We start from the raw sequence: 25,203 nt of genomic DNA, 5'->3' as shown, positions 1-25,203 counted from the left end.
CTCTGCAACCAATTGAGCCACTTGGCCAGGGCCAATTTCATGAGTATTATGCTCTATATTTTTTCTTTCCCCTTTCTTGCTTTGGGTTTATTTTATTTTTATAGTTTTTTAAGGTAGAAACTTAGATTGCTGATTTGAGAATTTTCTTTTTTAAGATAATCATTTAATGGTATAAATTTCCTTCTAACCACTGTACCTGAATATTGCAAAATAGTCAGATATTTTGAACTAAGGAAAAATCAAATGTCTCATTTCCCTTGGTTCTTACCTTTTGCCCATGTATTTAGAAATATGTTGAGAGGATCCAAGATGGCATCAGAGGAGGTGGGAGTTACACTCACCTCTTCCCAGGACCAAACTGGAGTTACAACTAAAATATAGAACAGTCAACATGAATAACCAACTGAATACTAGCTGAACAAGTCTCATAACCAAGAATTTATAGAAGAAGCCACATCAAGACTAGTAGGAAGAGTGAAGATGTGTGAAATGTGCTGGCTACAATCCAGTGCCTTCTTAAAGGTTCAGTGCACAGATGCTGATTTGCAGGCACTCATGTAGGGCTCAGGTATAGGGAAGGTGGCTAGGAGTGGACTAGAGTCATGTGAAGAGAGATTGTGTGTATGGCTCTGGGGAGAGAGCTGAAGGGACAGCTTCAGGTTCCTTGTGCTGAGTTTCTCTCCCACACCACAGGTGCCATCTTTACTGGGTCAAGCACTCCCCATCATATGGCATTATCCTTGGTGAAGGCAATAGCCCCACTCTCCCAACTCCCTGTTGCCCTGCCAAGCAGAGCTCATGTCCTGTAGAGGCATTAGCTACCTGGACCCCTGGTATAGAGGTCTGGGCAGACTCAAGGTGTCACAGACTGAGTTATATTACTCTGGATTAAGGGGCCATCCCCAATCCCTCCAGGAGCCTGATTAGCTCTCCCTCCATCCCCATTGGAGATCTACTAGCTTTACCCTTTTGACTCCCAAGGCCATGCTTGCAAGCTTGAGTTCTCGAGGCACTCCAGACAGAATCTTAGACAGACTGAGTTGTGTTGCTCTAAGGTGGGGTTCAATTTTCTGTTGTTTTCCTGACCCATTCAGAGCCCTACCTTCACATGGCCAAATCTTGATATCTTTGGGCATAATAAACTCTGTTGGTCTCACCCTGACAACTCCCTGAGACTCTGCCCACCACAAAGGTTAGCGGGTATGTGGTGGATGGCATCTGGCCTTTGTGTATCTTGGGACTTTTGCAGAGTAACCTCAAACCTAGCATTGGCACCGAGTTTGAACCTGAATCAATTTAGTGATGACTGCTCACCCCTACCTGGTGACTCATTGAGAACCTACCTTATGCAACTCATGTCCTGGTAGAGGCTCTTTTAGTGACTGAGTTTTAAATAGGAGGCTGGCAGACAGAAGCAGATGGAGATCTTGGGGTGCCTTAAAACTTTTGCTGACCTGCAGGTGGAAGCAGGATTTGGTGTACAGCTTGGCCCTTCCACACACACCAAGGCCCAGCAGAGGTAGCTACAAAACTGGATTGCTTTGTAGCTCAAAACAGGTTTCTCTGGGCTAGTCCCAGGCAGTGTATGACTTTGACCTGCATTGAGTCTTTGCCAAGAGGCCCCAGAACCAACACACCCTGTGGTTGACTTCAGACAACATCAGAGCAGGACCCAGTTTTCTCCACAGAAGGCACATCCAAAGGGAGATCTCAAAGGCACCAAACTCCCCCTCCTTCCCGCCCCCCCCCCCCCCCAAATCAAATTCTGCTTCATGTGGTTCACACCCATACAGCAGCTCATACACTGTGGTTGGGGTAGGTCAAGCCATCACAGTCAAGCCAGCCGGAGGTTCAACCCTTTGTAGGGTCAGCCAAACAGTAATCAAGACTCAGTTACAACAGGGGGGCCCACATAACCTACACAAAGTACAATCCTGGAGCACCATATCAGGTGATCAGGAAGACTGCGTCTCTGGGTCCCATAGAACACCTTCTAGATAAGATCACACTATCAAGACTGGGAGACGTAGCAGATCTACCCAATATGCAAAAACAAACACACAGAGATAGCCAAGATGGAAAGAGAAAGAAACAGGCCCCAAATGAAAGAACACGAGAAATCTCCAGGAAAAGAACTAAGTGAAATGGAGGCAGGCAGTCTACCAATATAGATTTCAACACAGTGGTTATAAGGATGCTCAAGGAAGTTAGTGAACCTTCAACAGAATAAAAATGGACATAAAAACCATAAAGAAAAACCAGTGAGAAATGTAGAAAACAATATCTGAAATGAAAAACATACTAGGAGGAATCATCAGTAGGTTAGATAAAATAGAAGATCGAATCAGTGATTAGGAAGACAAGGAAGCAGAAAACACTGATCAGAGCCAAAGGAAAAAAGAATGTAAAAAATGAATTTAGTGTAAGGACCTTTGGGACAACATCAAACATAACAATATCCACATCATAGGCTCACCAGAAGGAGAAGAGAAATCAAGGGATTGAGAATCTATCTGAAGAAATAATGACTGAAAATTTCCCTAACCTGACGAAGGAAAAGGACACACATGTCTGGGAATAGCAGAGAGTTCCAAACACGATGAACCTAAGGAGATCCACACTAAGACATATCATAATTAAAATGTTAAAGGTTAGCCCTAGCTGGTTTTACTCAATGGATAGAGCTCAGGCCTGGGGACCAAAGGGTCCCTGGTTTGATTCTGGTCAAGGGCATGTATCTTGGTTGCAGGCTTCTCCCGGCCTTGGCCCAGGCTCTGGTCAGGACCCATGGAGAAGGCAACCAATGGATGTGTTTCTCTCACATCAATGTTTCTCTCTTTCTTCCACTCTCCCTAAAAATCAATAAAAAAATATCCTCGGGCATAGCTCAGTAGTTGCTTGTCAATCTATGAACCAGAAGCTCATTGGTTTGATTTCCAGTCTGGGCACATGCCTGAGTTGCAGACTTGATACCCAGTGTGGAGCGTGCAAGAAGCAGCCGATCAATGAGTCTCACCATCGATGTATCTATCTCTCCATCTTGTTTCCTCTCTAAAATCCATCAATCAGTCAATCAATAAAATTGGAGGAGAAATAGAGCTTCCCAGAGAAGAAAACACTAAAGAAAGAAGATCATTAGTACCAAACCAGCATTACAAGAAATGTTAAAGGGACTTTTAACTTTAAGAAGAAAAAAGGTGAAAAAAAGAACATAGTTATAAAGAATAAAATGGCAACAAATATACACTTATCAATAATCACTTTAAATGTAAATGCCTAAATGCTTCAATCAAAAACCATGGGTGGAGTAGCTGAATGGATAAGAAAACAATACCCATATATATGTGCTGTCTATAGGAGACCTACCTCAGAACAAAAGACACACACTCACAGATTGAAAGTAAAGGGATGAAAAAAGATATTTCTAATAAATGATAAAGGAAAAAGAAGTTGGGGTACATAATAGGCTTTAAAACAAAGGAAATATTAAGAGACAAGGAAACTACATAATGACAAAGCAAGCAATGCAACAAGAGAATATAACTTGTAAATATTTATGCACCCAGTATATGAGCACCTAAATATATAAAGCAAGTCTTGGACATAAAGGGAGAGATCAACAGTAATACAGTCATAGTAGGAGATTTTTAACATCCCATTGACATCAGTGGATTTTAACACCCCATTTACAGGCAGAAAATCAAGGAAACAGCACCCTTAAATGACTTACTAGGCCAGATGTATTTAATTGACATTTTTAGAGCATCCACCCCAAAGTAGCAGAATATACATTCTTTGCAAGTGTACATGAGACTTTTTCCAAAATAGACCACATATCAGGCCACAAAACAAATCTTCAGAACTTAAGATTAAAATCATATCAAGCATGTTCTCTGACCATAATAGTATGAATTTAGAAATCGATTATAAGAAAAAAACCTGAAAAACACACAAACACATGAAGTATAAATAACGTTATTGAACAATGAATGGCTCAACAATTAGATCAAGAAACAAATCAAAAGATACCTTGAGACAAAGCAAAATAAAACCACTGCAACCCCAAATTGATGGGCCTCAGCAAAAGCAGTTCTAAGAGTGAAATTCATAGCATTACAGAAATAAAAAAAAGTCAAGCAATCTTACCAAATGAACCAGAAAAAAACAACAAAGTGCAAAATGAGTATAAGAAAGGAAATAATAAAGATCAGAGTGAAATAAATTAGAGTCTAACAAAAATGATATAAAATATCAATGAAATCAAAGAGCTGTTTTCTTGAAAAGATAAACAAGATTGATAAACTTTTCATCAGACTCATCAAAGGAAAAAAAGAGGATTCAAATAAATGATACCAGAAATGAAAGAGAAGTAACACCTGATATTTTGGAAACACAAAGGATTAGCCTATATAATAAAAAGCTAATATGCAAATCAAATCAGTTGCTATGATGCGCACTGACCACCAGAGGGTAGATGCTCAACACAAGAGCTGCCCCCTGGTGGTCAGTGCGCTCCCACACAACGAGCGCCGCTCAGCCAGAAGCCTTGAGCTGGGCTCACAGCTGGCAAGTGTAGTGGCAGTGGCGGGAGCCTCTCCCACCTCCATGGCAGCACTACGATGTCGGACATCCCCCGAGGGCTCCTGGACTGTGAGAGGGCGCAGGCCAGGCTGAGGGAACCCCCTGAGTGCATGAATTTTGTGCACCGGGCTTCTAGTAAGAAAATGATGTTAATCATTTTCTGTGGCCGAGTGGCTCGGTTGGTTGGAGCGTTGTCTGGTACACCAAAAAGTTAAGGGTTCAGTTCTCAGTTGGGTCATGTATGTGAGGCAGCTGGTTGGTGCTACTCTCTCATATTGTTGTTTCTATCCCACTTTCTTCCTTTCTCTCTGAAAATCAATTTCAAAAAACGTATCCATGGGTGCTAATTATTTTAGAAGTGTGGCAAATTAAAAAATAGGAAATATGATGACAAATTGAATAATTTGGAGGAAATGAATAAAGTTCCAGAAACATACAATCTTCTGAGTCAAGAAGAAGCAGAAAATCTGTAGAGCAGTAATAAAATAAAAACTGTCCTGGACTAGTTGGCTTCACAAGTGAATTTCACTAAACTTTCAAAGAACCTATTCTCAAACTATTACAAAAACTCAATAGGAGGGAAGACTCCCAAGTTTATTTTACGAGAGCAACAGTAAAGAAAAAAGATACAGAAAGAAATTTATAGGCCAATGTCCCTGTTGATCATAGATGCAAATATCTTCAACAGAATATTAGCACACTGAATTCAGCAGTACATTAAGAAATGCATACAGCATGATCAAGTAGGATTTATTCTTGGGATGCAAAGTTGGTACAGTATTTGCAAATCAATTACATGAAATGTTGAAAGGTATTCCAGTGGTTCTGAATGATGGTTGTTCTAGTCTTGATCCTGGCCAGTGGACGGGTCATAGTTTAGTTCTCAAACCCTTGGAGAATGATCGATCTTATAGTCGGGTTCATGTGTGCTCAGCTCAGGGGTGAGCTCAAGAGATCACACACAACTTTTTAAGCTTTCATGAACTCCCTCCTTTCTGTGATTTGACATTTTTTGTTGTTGTTGTTCCTAAGGACACCACCTTCCTGGTGGTTTGGCTGGAAAGCTAGGGCTTTTGTTTCCTTATACTTCAACACATTTTCCACAACTATGTCAGCCTCTTTGGCCAAACTGCAAGTGTGTAAAGGATAAAAGAAATGGGGATTCTCCTCTTTCTACTTGGAACTAAATTTTTTCTGTCAAAGAATAAGGTTTTGAGAGCTTTGGGAGCTGCCCGGGCTGCTGTCATTGCCTCCATTGCTACACTGGTATTGTTTGGGGCCAAAAAGCCCAAGGGATCGACTTCCTCCACTCTCCTTACCCGGAGGAGCCCCCTTTCCTGCTCCTTAGACCAGAAACGGAAGGCTTCTCTGGAGCTTTTTCTTGGTGCATCTGGGCGCCACTTTAACTTTTGAGTCCAGACTGGAGACACTGGGAAACTTGCCTCCAGTATGGCGGTACTTCGAGTTCTGGTTTCCATTTTCCATCTGCCTGCTGCCATTTATGTTTTCAGATTCTCATAGACATTTCTCCAGTGTTTTTAGTTGCATTCTGTGGGAGAAATGGAGTGGAGTGTGCTTATTTCATCTTGCGCTACCTTGTATTTCAAATCAAATCAAAGGATAATTTTTTTATATGGATTTGCATTTTTCACCTGAGAAATCAAATACATTAGATAGATGCTGGTTTAATGCTTGCCTCTAGTGGTTCCTATTTTTATTGTATTGAAACCTTGAGCTATAGAAGGTGGCCATATATTAACATCTCATATTTATTCTTAAGCCTTTTCTGGAGCCTAGAAATTCCTAATTTTCTCCTGGTTCCAGCTCTCATTTTTAATAAAGAATAGAAAGTCTCTTTTTTAAAAAAATTTATTTTTATTGATTTCAGAGAGGAAGGGAGAGAGAGATAGAAACATCAATGATGAGAGAGACTCATTGATTGGCTGCTTCCTGCATGCCCCCTACTGGGGATCAAGCCCACAACCCAGGCATGTGCCCTAACCGGAATTGAACCCAGGACCCTTCAGTCCGCAGGTCAATGCTCTATCCACTGAGCCAAACCAGCTAGGGTGAAAGTCACTTTCTTGAATAAACCTTTTTATATTTGCACATATCACTCAGTTGGCCTTGGGTTTTCTGAATTTGTCCTTGTAACTTCTTTTACCAGTGAAGGGATTTGTAATGACCTACTGTTTTTGTAACTGAAGATCAATACTAAGAACTCAAAAGCAGTGTATAGTTTCATTTGAGTAACTTCTTTAGGATATACTGATGTTTTATACTTCCTTTAAATAGATGCTACGTTTTAGGATATTCATTCATTGTAGGAGAGGTTAACAAAATAATTTCTTCTGAGCCGAGTTGACTTTTCAGAAATGTATTGATTTTGTATTTTGCTAATACACATTCTCCTTAATAGCCACTTAGTTGGCTGACTGATGTATGGTCGTTAGGAATATGCTTGCATGCTCCTTGTGCTGGAGCTTCATTTCCTTAGTTATCTTCTCTACTTTAAGTTGTCTTTATCATAAGACATCTTCCGTCTGACTACAAAAACATTCCTGACCTCAGGTTTTTTTGTTTTGTTTTCTTTTTGTTTTCATAAAGATGCTGCTAATAGAGCACTGTCCTGATACACCAAGGTTGTGGGATCAGAACTTGGTCAGGGCACATACAAGAATCAACCAATGAATACATAAGTATTGGAACAACAAATCAATGTTTTATCTCTCTGTAAAAACCAATAATTAGCCGTAACTGGTTTGGCTCAGTGGTTAGAGCATCGGCCTAGGTTTGATTCCAGTCAGGGTCACATGCCTGGGTTGTGGGCTTGATCCCCAGTAGGGGGCATGCAGGAAGCAGCTGATCAATGATTCTCTCTCATCATTGATATTTCTATCTCTCTCTCCCTTCCTCTCTGAAATCAATAAAAATATTTTTTAAAAAAATAAATTTTCTATTCTTTATTAAAAATGATTAAACTTGATTCTCTCTCATCATTGATGTTTCTATCTCTTTCTCCTCTCCCTTCCTCTCTGAAATATAAATAAATAAATAATTCAATGATTAAACATTTTTAAAAAGATACTCTTGCTAATAATTTAAAATAGAAAAGATGTAATATATGAGGTAAATTTAATCTTTCTTTTTTTTTTTTTATTGCTTAAAGTATTACAAAGGGTATTACATACGTGTCCATTTCCCCCCCCCCCCCGCCCTAGACAGTCCCCTAGCCTCCCCTATCCCCAAATTTAATCTTTCAATAGATATTTTTGGTAAGTTTATTCTTTCAACAAATATTTATTAAGCACCTATTATGTAATACCAGATACCAAGGGTGAAAAAATAAATGAAATTTCACAGATTGGACATTCAGGAAAATTTTTGACCATTGCATGAAATATAGTCCAGAGAACTTCTGGATCCAGAAAAAGGGTAGTGAAATCTCGTTCTGTGTTTCTGAAATAAAATATTTTATTTATGGATATCAAAATGTCTTTTAATGAATTTAATCCCCAGAAATGTGCTTAAAAATATGTAAAACTTTGTACCTAATCTTAGAGGAAAAGCTTTTAGTTTCTCACCACTGAGTATGATGTTAGCTGGGAGATTGTATATGGCCTTTATTGTGTTGTGGTAATTTCCTTCTAGTCCTAGTGTGTTGAGAGTTTTAAATTATGAAAAGAGTATTGCATTTTGTCACATGCCTTTTCTGTATCTGTTGAGTTGATCATGTGATTCCTGTTTTTTTAAGATGTTTTATTGAAATTTTTAAGAGAGCAAGAGAGAGAGAAACATCAATGTGAGAGTGCAACATCAGTCAGCTGCCTCCTGCACAGCCCCCCCTACTGCGATTGAACCCGCAACCTGGTTATGTGCCCTGACCAGGAATCAAACCTGCCTTTTGGTGTATGGGATGATGCTCAACCAACTGAGCTACACCAGCCAGGGTAGTAATAATCTGTTTTAAACTGATAACAACTTAACTTTAATCACATACAAAAACTCTACGCCTTTACTTCTCTCTGGTCCCCCCCTCACTCCAGCATTTTTTGACTCAAATAATTTTAATGTTTTGTATATAAGTTTCTTTTCTATAAAAATAGGAATAAGCTATTCTGCTAACCCCACAGGTTCTCAAAGTGTGGTTGCACACCTATAGAGGGTCCCCGAGACATTTTCAAGGGATCCATATGATCACAATGATTTCTACAACAATTCTAAGATGTTATTTGTCTTTCAAAAAAATATTTCTTTTATTTATTTACTTATCAATTCTGTACTGGCTACCATGTTATTTGTTTTCTTTTTACATATATATATTATTTTATTGATTTCAGAGAGAAAGGGAGAGACAGACAGAAACATCAATGATGATAGAGAATCATTGATTGGCTGCCTCCTTCACTTCCTCCCTCCTCCTCAGGGATCAAACCCACAACCCAGGCATGTGCCCTGACTGGGAATTGAACCATGACCTCCTAGTCCATAGGGCAATACTCAACCACTGAGCCACGCCTGCCAGGTTGTCTTTTGACTCTGTTAACATTTGCAGTAGTGGTGGGAAGGCAGCTGTGGGAAGACCTGCTGGCATTCAACCACGTTGTACTAGTGGTCACTGTGCTGCCACATACTCTTAGGAAAATGGAGTGCCACCTTCACTCATGGTGTCTTTGGAGAAGTAGATAATTTTATTAAATCTAAACCCTGTTTAATATGTGTGATGTGGGAAATATGGAGAAGCACTTGTGCATACTGAAGCATACACTTGTGCTAAGGTAAAACACGGGTAGTTGGTTGTTTTTGTGAGTTAAAGTAGCTGCTTTTTAATGGAATACGATTTTTACTTGTAAGAATGACTATTGTCAAACAACAGTTATTCAGACTTGGATGTTTGGCAGACATTTTCTTGGGAATGAATGGAGTAAACTTGTTATTCAAGAAGAACAACTGATGCCAAAACCGGCTTGGCTCAGTGGATAGAGCGTCGGCCTGCGGACTGAAGATGTCCCAGGTTCGATTCCAGTCAAGGGCATGTACCTGGGTTGCGGGCACATCCCCAGTAGGAGGTGTGCAGGAGGCGGCTGATCGATGTTTCTCTCTCATCGATGTTTCTAACTCACTATTTCTCTCCCTTCCTCTCTGTAAAAAATCAATAATATATATATATATATATATATATATATATATATATATATATATGAACAACTGACAGTATTTGTTGCCCAATGGTAAAAATTAAAGCTTTTTAAGTGAAAATTAGAATTTTGGAAAGTTTGTATTCACCACTGTGTGCTTTGACAGCTTTGAAGAGTGTTCTAGCAAGATCATTGGTGATGCTAATGATGTGATTTCTTTTCTACCCTATATGATGCAATGTTTCAATATTTGGGAAATCTGCATAAGCCAGTAAACCAATATTTTCCAAAATATTTGGAAATATATGATGTTACAAAATTATGAGTAAAAGACCAGTGGATTTTAATATCTAGACATAAAACATAAACAAAAGCTCATTAGGGTCCTCAATAATTTTTAAGATAGCAAAGTCCTGAGAATATGAAGTTTGAGATTCATTGTTTTAACATTAAAGGGTTTTAAAGGTCAAATGAATGTAATATTCATGAATATTAAATCATTTGTAAAATATTTTAAATGTAGATTTAGAAATAATTTTTGAGCTCCTACTGTTATATTGCTATGCAAATCCTTCAAGCTCAGACTTTGAAGAAGAGACTGGAAAGAGAACATGCATCATGCATCATTGCTATTGAGGAGCTTGTTCGCTTAGATGAGGAGTAGGGAATTCACATATAATTCCTGTGTTCCACAAACCAAATAGTGAAAAAGTGATAATATGATGAGGCTTGTTTTGTCCTAAATATACTTTTACTAGTATATATGCTTATATTTGTAATATATATGTATGCATACACACATACTTCTCTGTGGATCGAACCCGCAACTAAGGCATGTGCTCTGACTGAGAGAAGACCCATGACCTCTTGGATCATAGGGGTGTGTGTGTGTGTGTGTGTGTGTGTGTGTGTGTACACGTGCACGCGCACATGCATGTATGCTTGGGCTCACAGCAAACCTAAGCCCTGCTGTTCATGAATATAGTCCATTATTGTTCAAGTTGCATTTTGGTTTTTGAAGTTTTCCCTTCTTCCCTTGCAGGTATAGAACAAGATGCAGTGAACACTTTTACCAAATATATATCTCCAGATGCTGCTAAACCAATACCTATTACAGAAGCAATGAGAAATGATATCATAGGTAAGCAGTGCTTAAAGTTACGGCCAAAAAAAAAGTTGCCTGTTTTGGTTTTTGATTAAGAGAATTTTTTATGAACATGGAATTTAATATACCCTTCCCAGTTTGTTTTCAGATATCTGGCTGTAGCTCACTCACAAACTTTCTCTCATATGTTAGACCAAATTCTTAGACTTTGATTTGAATAACAACAGCAAGAACAATAATATCACACATTTATTGAATATTTATTGTGTCCCAGACAATATTCTAAGTATTTCTCACAGATAAACTCATTTACTCTTCTAAAGAATCTTGCAGCCCTAGCCGGTTTGGCTCAGTGGATAGAGTATTGGCCTGCGGACTGAAGGGTCCTGGGTTCGATTCCTATCCGGGGCACATGCCAGGGTTGCCAACTTGATCCCCAGTAGGGGGTGTGCAGGAGACTGCCAATCATTGATTCTCTCTCATCAATGATGTTTCTATCTCTCTCTCCCTCTTCCTTCTCTAAAATCAATAAAGATGTATTTTTTTAAAAAAGGAATCTTGCAGCATAAATATAGTTGTCCTATATAATAAAAGCCTAATATGCAAGTTGTCCCCTTGACTTGGAGTTCAATCGGGAGTTTGACCAGGGGGGAGGGGCCGGCTGGCCAACTGCCTGTGATTCCTCCCCACAGCTGGCCTGGCCCGATTGGCCCCAATCAGGGTGGGCCAGCCAGACCCAATCCGTGCACGAATTTGTGCACTGGGCTTCTAGTTGTTTTATAAATGAGGAAACTGAAGCATAGAGGGTAAGTAGTTTTCCTAACTTAGTAGAGCTCAGACATGACAGCGGGATTTGAAACCAGACCCCCACATGTTAAGTAGTATGGTGCTTGGCAGTGTTTTTCTAACTGTGTGTTGCGATCAATCTCTATGTCCTCATCCCACTGCCAAAAAAAAATACTAGAATAGAAAAATCAAAATCCTTCATTATAGTATGGCTAAAGAAACATCATTTCAGGAAATTATTTCCATTACGTGTGTGTGTGTGTGTGTGTGTGTGTGTGTACTGAGCCACATAAATATGTTGCTCTGTAAACCATAGTAAAAAAAAAAAAAAGTTTGGAAGCCTTACTGTGTTGCATCAGCAAGGCTTAGATGTACTTGTAATCACAGACAAAAGTGGTTCATTTATTCGTTGAACAAATATATTCCCATCAAGTCCTAGTAGTAACTTTTGTATATATTTTTTATTTTATTGATTTTTTACAGAGAGGAAGGGAGAGGGACAGAGAGTTAGAAACATCAATGAGAGAGAAACATTGATCAGCTGCCTCCTGCACACCCCCTACTGGGATATGCCTGCAACAAGGTACATGCCCTTGACCGGAATTGAACCCGGGACCCTTCAGTCCACAGGCCAACGCTCTATCCACTGAGCCAAACCGGTCAGGGCCAAGTTTTGTATTTTTATTACCAAAAATTGATACTTGTGATTTATGAAATAGAGCATGTTATTCTGTTCCTAGCAGATTCTTCCCAGTGTGAGGCTCTTTCAGTCTTTACTGTAGGTCCTTTGCACTCACTCATTTTTGGAGACAGCAACATGTCCTCCAGTTGCAGCTGTGGCTCTTACTTGGCCTACTATACTTCCTAGTGAACAACTGTTGGCTATTTTGGGGTCCATCAGATGCCCGCATTGTTTTCCCTTTCTTTCTCCCACACAGATTCCTCTAACACAGGTCTTAATGATTCTTGGTGATCTGTCCTTATCTGCTTATATTTTGGGATTTTCCACCCAGTTTTATTGCAGAGTTGTCCTGACATTTTGGTTTTTCTGTGTAGTTCCTTTGTCTATTTTTATGTAGGAATTTTTTGCTCCCGTCTTCCAGACTCCCCTAGACTGACTTTTTCTAATAATACAACTGGGGTGTCTTACCTGATTAGAATTTGACTGTTTTAAGGGATTGGTTGGCTAGTGATTCCTTAGGAGGTTTGTTTGTACCAGTTGATAACCAGGCTGGGGTAGGGAGAAAAGGCAGGAGTTTTGAGCCAAGTAAAACATTTGAAATGAAATGTCATTGCAATTCTAATTTTCCTTCTCTTAAACTTTATCAAAGTAATGATGTAATCCCATGAGGGGGAAAATCTTCTGAAGGATCAAGGGATCTGAGAAAGTTTTCATCCAGTGTCTGTTATGCATTTTTAGATGTTAATTACATATATATCTTTATAGAGCAGTCACTTTTACTTTTTGAAATTCATTCTTCTGAATCCTGTCCTAATTATTTGTCTCCTGTTTCAGGTGGAATATTTTAATATAGCTGTATTTTAAGTTATCATTTGAAGAAGTCCCCACTTTAGCTATTATTATTCTGTGTTGCACCAGCCTAATTTTATTGTAAATGTTAACAGTGGGGTTTTGATGTTGCTATCTAATTACTCTGTCTTTATGTGGGGATTCAAAATAACACCAAAACTATACTACCACAGCCTTTTCCAATTTCCATAAATCCTTGAAGTTGTCAAATATTTTTATTATTTTGTTATTTTCACCTGAAGATATTTTTTCCATTGCTTTTCAGAGAGTGGAGGGGAAAGGGAGAGACACGACTGGTTGCCTCCCACACAAGCTTCAATGGGAAGGAGTGGGAGTGGGTAGTGAACCCGCAACCCAGGTACATGTTTTTGATCAATAATTGAACCCCCAACCTTTCAGTGCACAGGCTGACACTCTAACCAATGAGCAACACTAGCCAGGCAAGTTGTAGAATTTTAAAAAAACTTTGAAGGTACAGCTGACAGAATTTGCTATTAGTTTGGAAGTGAGTGGTGTGAGAGGAAAGAACGAATCAAGCATGACTGAGTACCTGGGAGAGTGGAGTTGCCATTTATAAGATGTGGGGAAAATCAGGAGTTTGGGTTTTAGACATCCAAATGGCAGTTGGACATCAGCATTAGGAGTTCATGAGAGAGGTCCGGGTTGTGGAGATTTATGTTTGAAAATATCAGCATAAATGGGTTCAGGGTCATGAAACTGGATTACCATCGTACTGCGTGTAATGAGTGAAGACAAGAGGTCTAAGGACCCAATTCTGGGACAGGCGTAACCTTTAGAGTCTGTGAGATGAAGAAGAACTAGCAAAGTGACTAGCCATTAGTATCAAGAGAGAAGTTTTTCCTGGAAGTCAAGTGAAAAATGTTCCTGGGAAAAAGGGAGTGATCAAAGGTATTAAATCATGCTGACAGGTTAAGTAAGATGAATAGTGGGAATGGAATGGATTTGGCAACCCTATGGGCAACTGGGCCCCTGGTCAGCTTAATTAGAGTGGACCTTTGGGGGCAAAAACTTAATTGGAGGATCTTAAGAAAGAATGGGAGGAAGAATGAAGACAGCAAAGATGGGCAACTCTTATGAGGCATTTTGCTTTAAAGATGAGCTGAAAGGGGATGTTAAGCCAAGGAACAATGGTTTTTGTTTTTTATTTTTAAGGTGACATGTTATAAACATACTAGAGGCCCAGTGCACAAAATTCGTGGGGGGGGGGGATCCCATAGCTTGGCCTGCACCCACTCTAATCCAGGACCCCTTGGGGGATGTTCAACTGCCTCTTGCAATCCAGGACCACTGGCTCCTAACCACTTGCCTGCCTGCCTGCCTGCTCGCCCCTAACCACCTCTGCCTGCCTGTCTGATTGCCCCTAACTGCTCCCCTGCTGCCCTAATCGCCCCTAACTGCCTCTTCCTTGCCCCACACCTGGGACCCAGGATTCCCTCCTCTGGCCAGTCACAGGCACCCGGGACCCAAGCTTCCCTCCCTCTGGCTGGCCGCAGGCACCCAGGACCCGGGCTGGCTTCACCTGGGCCGGCTGCAGCTGCAGGGAACTATGGGCGGGCGACTTGTTCCTCTCCTGGGCAGCAGCTTGACTGGTCCCCATTCCTCTCTCCCGTGTTGAGTGTCTGAGCTGTTACAGTGTGATGACCATTTGCATATTAGCTCTTTATTATATAGGAGGAGCATAAGATGTATGATAGCATACAAACAAGTGTAGACTACATATATCGCTGGTGAGAATAAGGCAATATCGAAGAAAATTTTGATGTAAGAGAAAAGGGGGACAGTTGCTGTAGGAAAGAAGTCTTGAAAAAGCAAAAGAGGATGAGGTCCAGTGCTCAAATAGTTACTCAGATAGGAGTGAGGACAGTATATCTGAAGTAACAGGACAGATGGGTAGAGGTGCAGGTTGGTTGATAGATGTGGTGAGAAGTAATAGAAATAATTTTCTGATTGCTTCTGTTTTCTTAGTGAAGTAGGAAGCAAAGTCATCAACAAAGAGAGTAAGGGAAGAGGTGTTAAGACATTCCAGGAGAGAGGGTAAGATGTGCCCTGTATTGTCTAGGACTGTGGTCGGCAAACTGCGGCTCGTGAGCCACATGCGGCTCTTTGGCCCCTTGAGTGTGGCTCTTCCTAAGCCTTAGGAGTACCTTAATTAAGTTAATAACAATGTACCTACCTATATAGTTTAAGTTTAAAAAATTTGGCTCTTAAAAGAAATTTCAATCGTTGTACTGTTGATATTTGACTCTGTTGACTAATGAGTTTGCCAACCACTGGGCTAGGAGAATATGAGAGTAAATGGGCCAGGAAACTGTAGTACAATCGTTGGTTTCATTAAGGCCCCACTGAGGTCATGAACTTAAAGTGAAACCAGCCACCATGGTTGTATGAGTTCTTTTAGCCATGTTTAATAGTTAGCTAATCAGCCCTAACCGGTTTGGCTCAGTGGATAGAGCGTCGGCCTGCGGACTGAAGGGTCCCACGTTCAATTCCGGTCAAGGGCATGTACCTTGGTTGTGGGCACATCCCCAGTAGGAGGTGTGCAGGAGGCAGCTGATCGATGTTTCTCTCTCATCGATGTTTCTAACTTTATCCCTCTCCCTTCTTCTCTGTAAAACATCAATAAAGTATATTTTTTAAAAAATAGCTAATCAGGTTATTGATGTGCCACAGTTTATTTAGGCAGTTCCTAATGTTAGCATATTTTATGTTTTTAAATTTCAATTGAATAACATTTTGATAAACTTTTTACTGAATTTGTTGGGGTGACATTGGTTAGTAAAATTATATAGGTTTCAGGTGCACAATTCTACAACACATCTGCATTTTGTATTATGTGTTCACCACCCCAAGTCAAGTACCCTTCATCACCATTTATCTGCCCAATGCCCTCTTCTGCCTCCCCCATCCTCCTTTCCCTCTGGTAATCACTATGCTGTTGTCTGTGTCTATGAGGGTTGTGTGTTTTTTGTTTGTTTTTTTCTTAATACCTTCATGTTTTTCAGCCAGACCTGCAACCCTCTCCCCTCTGACAGCTGTCAGTCTTTTCTCTATGAGTCTGTTTCTGTTTTGTCCATCAGTTTATTTTGTTCATTAGATTCCACATTTGAGTGAAATCATATGGTACTTGTCTTTCTCTGACTGGCTTATTTCACTTAGCATAATGCTCTCCAGGTCCATCCATGCTGTCACAAAGAGTAAGATTTCTTTTTTTTTTTTTAACAGACAATTAGTGTTCCATTGTGTAAATATACCACAGCTTTTACCCATTCATTCACTGCTAGACATTTGGGCTGCTTCCCGATCTTGGCTATTGTAAATAATGATGCAATAAACAAAGGGTTGCATATAATCTTCCAAATTAGTGTTTTGGATTTCTTCGGATATATTCCCAGAAGTAGAATCGCTGTGTCATAGGCAGTTCCGTGTTTAATTTTTTGAGTTATCTCCACACAGTGTTTACTGTGGGCACACCAGTTGGCATTCCCAACAGTGCGCAAGTGTTCCCTTTTCTCCACATCTTCACCAACACTTGTTTTTGTTGATTTATTGATGAAAGCCATTCTGCCCAATGGGAGGTGATATCTCATTGTAGTTTTAATTTGCATTTCTCTGATGATTAGTGACATTGAGTATCTTTTCATATGTCTATTGGTCATTTGTGTATCCTCTTTCTTTTTTTAATCTTTATTGTTTAAGGTATTATAGATGTCCCCATTTTTCCCCCCAGTGTCTCTGGTTCCTGTCCCATCCCAGGCCTTCACCACCCTATTGTCTGTGTCCTTGGGTAATGCATTTATGCATATAAGCTCTTTGGTTATTCTCTCCCCACCCTTCTACCCTTTGAGATTCATTAATCTGTTCCATGTTTCCATGCCTCTGGTTCTGTTTCATTCATCCATTTATTTTGTTCATTAGGTTCCTTGTTTGTTTATTTTGACTTTTAGATTCAATTGTTGATAGATATGTATTTATTGCCATTTTATTGTTCATATTTCTTCCTCTTCCTCTTCTTGATCTTCTTGCTCTTAAACATTTCATGTAATACTCTTTTGGTGATGATAAACTCTTTTAGCTTTTTCTTGTCTGTGAAGCTCTTTATCTGACCTTCAATTCTAAATAATAGCTTTGCTGGGTAGAGAAATCTTGGTTGTAGGTCTTTGGTCTTTGCTTTTCATCACTTTGAATATTTCTTGCCACTCCTTTCTGGCCTGCAAAGTTTCTGTTGGAAATCAGCTGACAGTAGTGTGGGTACTCCCTTGTAGGTAACTTAACTGCTTTTCTCTTGCTGCTTTTAAGATTCTCTCTTTGTCTTTAACCCTTGGCATTTTCATTGTAATGTGTCTTGATGTAGGCCTCTTTGGGTTCCTCTTGTTTGGAACTCTCTGGGCTTTCTGAACTTGTAAGTCTATTTCTTTCACCAGGTAGGGAAAGTTTTCTGTCATTCATTCTTTTTTTATTTTTTTAATCTCTCACTTTTTTTTTTTAATATATTGATTTCAGAGAGGGAGGGAGAGAGATAGAAACATCAGTGATGAGCGAGAATCATCGATCAACTGCCTCCTGCACACCTCATATTGGGAATCGAGTCCGCAGCCTGAACATGTGCCCTGACTAGGAATCGAACCGTGAACTCCTGGTTCATAGGTCGATGCTCAACTACTGAGCCACGCCAGCCAGGCTCAGTATTTCTTCAAATAGGTTTTTAATATCTTGCTCTCTTTCTTCTCTTTCTGGTACCCCCATAATGTGAAAGTTGGTACACTTGAAGTTGTCCCAGAGGCTTCTTATACTATCTTTATATTTTGGGATTCTTTTTTCTTTTTGTTCTTGTGGTTGGGTGTTTTTACTTCCTCATATTCCAAATAGTTGATTTGATTCTCAGAATCTTCTGCTCTACTGTTTAATCCCTGTAAATTATTCTTTATTTCAGTTGGTGTAAGCTTACTTTCTCAATGGTCCTTTTTCGTTCATGTATTTTATTCTCTCACTAAGTCCCTTGAAGCTCTCATTAAGATCCTTGAGCAACCTTAAAACCATTGTTTTGATCTCTGTATCCAGTATTTTGCTTGCTTCCATTTCATTTATTTCTCTTTCTGGAGATTTCTTCCGTTCTTTCATTTGTGACATATTTCTTTGTCTCCACGTTTTGGCTGATTCCCCATGTTTGTTTCTACATATTAGATCAGCAGCTGTGTCTCCTGGAATTAGTAGAGTGTCCTTGTGCAATAGGTGTCCTGTAGGGCCCAGTGGTACAGCCTCTCTAGTCACCTGAGCTGGGCACTCTAGGTTTGCCCCTGTGTGGGCTGTGTGCACAGTCTTGTTGTAGTTGATCCTTGATTGCTGTTGGTGTCACTGGGCGGAATTGACCTCCAGGCCAATTGGCTGTGAGGACCAGCTGCAACTACATTGGGAGAGCTGCTGTGCAGGAGACAACCCTTTGGACCAGTGGGGCTTTGGTGTTCACTGAGTCTGCCCTGTGAGTGTGTTGCTGTGGATGTGTAGAGTTGCAATCTGCTATGGTCTGAAGCTGTCCACCGGGTTCACTGGCTGTAGGGCCTGCTGGGAGGTGCAAAATCAACCACTGCCTGGAGCTACCTTGCAAGAGCTACCCAGCGATCTGCAGGTCGCTGCTACTTGTATTGGGTTTGGAAGTGCCTGGGTGAGGCCCAGCTGTGAAGCAAGGCAGGCTGGTGCTAGTGCTGGGTCTTGGGCATGCTGATGCCAGCTGCTGCTTGTTTAAGAGATTTTAGAAAAGTCTGAAGCCTGAGCCAGGACAGGCCATTCATATGCAAGCTGCAAACAGTTTGGGTGGGGCTGCAAGTTGGATGTGGCAGGGTCTCAGGGAATCAGGGCAGAACAAAACAGCGTGGCCATGCTTATGGGAACTCAGATATGGCTGCCAGTCAGCTCTGTGACGAGGGAGGTGCCAGCACAGGAACAATGACCCCCATGAGCACCCCTGTCTGAAAAAAAGCCACTCCCGAGTTCCTGCTCCCATCCCAACAATCCAGTTCCTCCCCATATTTCCCTGGCTCCCCCAATGCTGGCACCTGGCAATGGAGCTCAAAGCAAGCAGGACAGTGTAAGATCGTGTATGAGCCTTTAAGAGGAACTGCCTAGATCTCCAGCAGCCTCCATGTTACTCAGCCACAATCCTTGCTGGATTTTACAACCAGAGTTATGGGGACTTCTCTTCCCAGCTCTAGAACCCTGGGCTGGACGTCTGGTGTGGGGCTGGGACCTCTTGCTTCTCACAGGAGGCCTCCACAGCCGTGATATCCCTCTGATTAAAAACATGCCACACGTGGGTGTTGGACCAGCTGCTTCCGTGCCTCCACCCCTCCTTCCAGTCTCTATGTACTTCCATCTTTACCTCTCACATTGTAGGACTTCCATTCAGCCAGCTTTCAGGCAGTTTTGAATGATGGTTTTTCTGTATTTTAGTTGTAATTTCAGTGTGGTTGTCTGAAGATGCAAGTACTGGCATTTACCTGCTCACCATCTTGGTTCTCTGTATATCCTCTTTGGAGAAGTGTACAGTGGGGCCTTGACTTATGAGTTTAATTCGTTCCGAGACCGAGCTCGTTAACTCAAATTACTCTATCAACTCAATGCAAAAAATCGGCCGAGAGACAGCTGGTATCTCAAAAAACTCGTTAGTCGGGACACGCGTAAGTCAAGGCCCCACTGTATTCCAGTCCTTTGCCCATTTTTAATTGGATTGTTTGGTTTTTGGTTTTGAGTTTTGTAAGTTCTTTATAAATTGTGGATATTAACCCCTTATCAGAAGTATCATTGGTGAATATGGTATGTTCTCCCACTCAGTGGGTTGTCTTTTTATTTTGTTGGTGGTTTCCTTTGCTGTGTAAAAACTTTTTAGTTTGATGTAGTCCCATTTGTTTATTAATAAACTTTTTTTGTAGATAAATCTTTCCACAAATCCATAATTTTGTGTTACAGTTCTAAAAATGAAATTGCTGATTGGAAGGGTATGTTCATTTTTAAAGCTTATACTAGAAATTGTCAAATGGCCTTCCAGAAATACACACCAGTTTATATTCCCACTAGCACTGGTGTTTCTTTTCGCATGCCTTTGCTAAAACATATGTATGTAAGCAACTAAACATATGGATTGTTAAAACACTTTTGTGCCTATTTCCTAGACAAGAGTTGGAGTGCCTTCTTACTTTAATCCAGCCGTGGGTAAACTATGGCCCGCAGGCCGGATCCGGCCCGTTTGAAATGAATAAAACTAAAAAAAAAAAAAAGACCGTACCCTTTTATGTAATGATGTTTACTTTGAATTTATATTAGTTCACACAAACACTCTATCCATGCTTTTGTCCCGGCCCTCCGGTCCAGTTTAAGAACCCATTGTGGCCCTCGAGTCAAAAAGTTTGCCCACCCCTGCTTTAATCTGTAACTGTATTTAATTACTAGTGTGCATCCATATCTTTCCATATTGGCCCTGTTATATTTGTTCTTTGCGAATTGCCTTTTCATGTCCTTTGCTCTGTTTTCCTTTTGAGATGTTTTTTTATTAATTTGTAAAAAAAAGTCTTGATATATGAGTGATACTGTTATACAGAGAAGAACCTGTTATACATGCTGCAAATTTACCCCCTAATTTGCCTTTTAATTTTGTTTTGGGGGTGTTTTAGTGTATAGAATTAAGCTTATGTTAAATCTTGGTCTCTGCTTTTGCATATGTACTAGTATATGCTTAGAAAGACCTCTACCTCAAGATCAGCTATTCACCTGTGTTTTCTCTTAGTTTCATATAAAACCTAATTTATATGCCTTTACACTCATTTCCTACTTTGATTCACAAATGTGTGCATTTGGATTTAATAGAAATTGAATTATTTACCATTTGTTTTACAGCAAAGATTTGTGGGGAAGATGGGCAGGTGGACCCCAACTGTTTTGTTCTGGCACAGTCCGTAGTCTTTAGTGCAATGGAGCAAGAGTAAGTTGATGTCGTACTTTCACATTTTGCATTCTTGAGAATTTGGGTTTAGTGTTGGAATGGGCTTCACACAACTAAAAACAAACTATCTTTGAGGATTTACATATTTTGAATGTTTACAGGATCTTATAAGCATACTTTAATGGACTTTTTAAACAAGTACATTGTGAACTCGATTAAAAATAAAACAATTTTACTTCACTGATTTGTTATTATTGATACAATTGGTATAAAAAGACTGTGAGGATTCCCTTAAAATCAGGAACCGAATTAAAGACACTCCTTGTAAAAATGTATTTTGTTTTACATGTAAATGACTAACAAGTTAACTTGGAAATGCAATGTAGAGTATTAGTTTGCCACAATTAGGTATTTAGGCTAATGGAATATTCTTGTATTCTTGTTTATTTTTATATTTTGTTTTATTTTAACATTTTTATTTTATTAAATTTATTGGCATGACATTGGTCAAAAAAATAAATATAAAAATAAAACCAATTTCACTTTTAATGTTAATACCTCCTTACTTAAAATAATTTGTTTTTAATTCTAAAGTCATTTGGGGGTGATTGTGACTATTAGAATTGGTTTGTTTATTTAAACAATGCATGTCTTTAGATGGACATTCTAATTTGTTAGTGCATGCTTTAAGCTTAATGTATGCCATAATACTAAATCCATATAGATTTGTTGAAACTGCCTCCAAAGGTTTTTTTTCTTTTTATTAATTACTGCTTCATATCCTTAAAAAGAACCTACATATTCATTTAGCACTTGTGAAAATGGTACTTTGTACCAGGAAGTTACAGCCTAACAGGAGAAAGAGGGCATGTTCTTTTGTTACTGTAACTTTTGTTACTGTGTATTTGTCACGTGTGTTCAGTATCAGAGGGGAGCTACAGAGTCCGTCGGAAGTGGGGGAGTAAGGAACAGCAGCACCATGGGAAGGGAGGTAGTGTTGACCTGGGCTCTTGAGATAAAACAGGCACAATGTGGAAAGAGTGTATTTTTCCCTATTAAGTTCTTTCCCTTGGTCGTTCCCTCAAAGTGTCCCTTTTTGTCCATGTGCAGGCACTTTAGTGAGTTTCTGCGGAGTCACCATTTCTGTAAATACCAGATTGAAGTGCTGACCAGCGGAACTGTTTACCTGGCTGACATTCTCTTCTGTGAGTCAGCCCTCTTTTATTTCTCTGAGGTAAAGTCTGCGTTTCCTCTCATACTCTGTTAGAGCATTTCAGCCTCTAAACTGTAATGCTGGGCCCTGTATATAGAAAATAACATAGCTGGATTTAAATAATTGTGTGATTGTTTTAAGGTGTATGTGGTGGCAAGAGAACTTTAATGACATATTAGTCAGATTAAAGAGAGACCATGAAAATGCAATGTAAAATAACTCTGATTTGGAAAAATCGAATTAAGAGAATGTATATTTTAAATTATTTGGAGTTGTTTTAAAATCACAGAGTTTGATACTTGATCCCAGTGTGCAAATATTTTCAGATCAGACTTCAGAAGAGAGAAAGAAAAGTTATAAATTTTTTCTTACTGTCATTACCTTTGCTTTAGCCACTTCATAGAATTGCCCAGGAAAGCATTTGCAAAAAGCAGTGAGTACATTAATGTCTTTGAGGCATACATTTTAGTGTAACTGTATTTGTAGGCTTCAGAAAGTGAAATCTTTTGTTGCACAGTACATGACTATTAAGTAGAGATAAGAGGATCCCCAGTCTCACGAAGCAGTAACTGAAATACACCCTTGCACCTATCCTATCTCTTCACAAGAATGATTTATTTTCCACTCCCTCTGTTTGCCACAGTTTAAGTGAGCTCTTTTTTTGTTGTTGTTGTTATTCCTCACCTGAGGATATTTTATCCATTGATTTTTAGAGAGAGTGGAAAGGAGGGGGTAGGGAGAGAGACAGGGAGAGAGAGAAGGAGGGAGAGCAACATCCATTTCAGAGAAACACATCAATTGGTTGTGCCTCCACCCCCCACCCCACCCTCGTGGGCCAGGGATCGAACCTGTCACCAGGTGGATTCCCTGACCGGGAATTGTATTTGTGACCCTCTGGTGCAAGGGCCAATGAATGCTCTGTCCATTGAGCACCACCGGCCGGGGCTAAGTCAGCATTTATTCAGGTTAATATGGCTGCATGGAGTGATGGAAATGATCAGGTATAAAAGATTTGGTCTGGTTACTTTACCCTTCGCATGTTTGCCAGAGAGGAACCACTGATGCACCTTTACTATAATTTTTACTCCACTTCACTAACATTGCATCCAGCTGTGTACTAGTTGTGTGTTTTTTTTGTTTTTGTTTTTGTTTTTTTAAAAATATATTTTATTGATTTTTTTTACAGAGAGGAAGGGAGAGAGATAGAGAGTTAGAAACATCGATGAGAGAGAAACATCGATCAGCTGCCTCCTGCACATCTCCTACTGGGGATGTGCCCACAACCCAGGTACATGCCCTTTACCGGAATCGAACCCGGGACCCCTCAGTCCGCAGGCCGACGCTCTATCCACTGAGCCAAACCGGTTTCGGCTACTAGTTGTGTTTTTGTTAGGTTTTTTTTTTTTACCCCCTCTAAAAGAATGTTTTTAAACTTTTCTGTCTCAAATGACTGTACATTGCTGACTGGCATTACGGAACAAGTGGACCTGTTGGGGTTTTTTGTTGGTTTTGTTTTGTTAATTATATCCTATAGATTAATAGTTAGGGCTTATAAATTAGGGATGGTAAGTGAAATCTGTTTATAGTCTCATTTTCCTCTTTTGTGTTTTTCCTTGCTAGTACATGGAAAAAGAAGATGCAGTGAATGTCTTGCAGTTCTGGTTGGCAGCAGATAACTTCCAGTCTCAGCTTGCTGCCAAGAAGGGCCAGTATGATGGACAGGAGGCACAAAACGATGCCATGATTTTATATGACAAGTGAGTTTTGTTTACTGAGGATTCGATATGCACTTCAGGAATAAAGATGCATACACTCAATCTCTGCTTCAAGGAACTCACAGGCAGCAGCATACAGGCTGCTTTTATATGGTGTGTGTCAAGTTTTGGAGGCTCTTGGAATAAAACTTTCTGCTAGAGAATAGGGGAGGTTTGTGTGTGGCAGGCAAGACAGTGATGTGTAGTTCAGGGAGGGTTCCACAGAAGAAAGATTTAAATTGGGTCCTGAAGAATGGAATTTTGCTAGCCAGAGAAGGCAGACAAGAACATCCTGGGCAGAGGCATTGGCACAAGCAGTCATGGGCATTTGCAAAATGTAGCACGTTCAAGAAACAAGTCTGGGTATTTGAAGCGTGGGTATGGAATATTAGAGAAAGGTGCAAGTAATTAGAATATATTGTAAAGGGTCCTATAGATCTGTGTATGGATGTATCATAATTTCTGGTGCAAATCTGCTCGGCCAGTTTAACTATTCAATGAGTAATAGCTCTTCATTAGTCTTCACTGAAAAGCAGAGGGTGGCACAGTCTTACAGTGAATGGAATTGAACCCATTAGGCAAGTGATAAAGCTGTGGCCAGCTTCACTGAACTTTTCTTATTCTGTAAAGAAAAGCAATGTGTTATTTGTATCCAGAAGCAAGTGCTCAGGATAACTTGAGGGTAGAGAAGACTCCATGGATGTCAGGGTTGGAAGGAGCTGAGAGCACCTAGGTCCGTAGGACTTCCCCAGCAGCTGATTAAAGGTGGGTTTCTCGTCCTCCACTCTGAGATGCTGACTCAGCAGGTTTGAGGTGTGACCTAGGAAGTTTTCGTTTTAGAAAACACCCCCGCTGATTCTGATGAATAGCCAGATTTTGCAGATAAGAAAGTTAAGGTCCAGAGAGGTAGTGACTTCCTCCAAGTCAAAGGGTAAGTTAGGGGCTGCACTTGGACTGGAATGCAATGCTTTGTGCTTGTGCAGTGTTATCCTATCTAATAAAAGAGGAACATGGTAATTAGCCATACGTCCGCTAACCTTCCCATTGGCTAATCAGGGCAATATGCAAATTAACTGCCAGCCAACATGGCGGCCGGCAGCCAGGCAGCTTGAAGTTAACATGAGGCTTGCTTGCTTCAGTGACA

The 25,203-nt window shown here is 40.1% G+C and overlaps 1 protein-coding gene across 7 annotated transcripts in view; it reads left to right on the top strand.

The window, feature by feature from the left end:
- The window catches only part of AKAP10 (A-kinase anchoring protein 10), a 110,487-nt gene that overhangs the window by 38,869 nt on the left and 46,415 nt on the right, over nt 1–25,203 (top strand). For all 7 annotated transcript variants that reach the window (XR_009449045.1, XR_009449044.1, XR_009449046.1 and 4 more), the window contains 4 exons: nt 10,762–10,860; nt 21,047–21,131; nt 22,203–22,326; nt 23,926–24,062. Coding sequence is in view for 3 of the 7 variants with exons in the window: in XM_059668483.1 (XP_059524466.1) it covers nt 10,762–10,860; nt 21,047–21,131; nt 22,203–22,326; nt 23,926–24,062 (445 nt within the window). In the remaining 4 variants the exon portion in view is untranslated. The remainder of the gene's footprint in view (nt 1–10,761; nt 10,861–21,046; nt 21,132–22,202; nt 22,327–23,925; nt 24,063–25,203) is intronic.

Source organism: Myotis daubentonii, chromosome 16 (genome assembly GCF_963259705.1).
Source record: "Myotis daubentonii chromosome 16, mMyoDau2.1, whole genome shotgun sequence".
NCBI classification, from domain to species: Eukaryota; Metazoa; Chordata; class Mammalia; order Chiroptera; family Vespertilionidae; genus Myotis; species Myotis daubentonii.
Note: the sequence above shows the minus strand (reverse complement) of the source record. Positions and strands in the feature narration are given on the sequence as shown.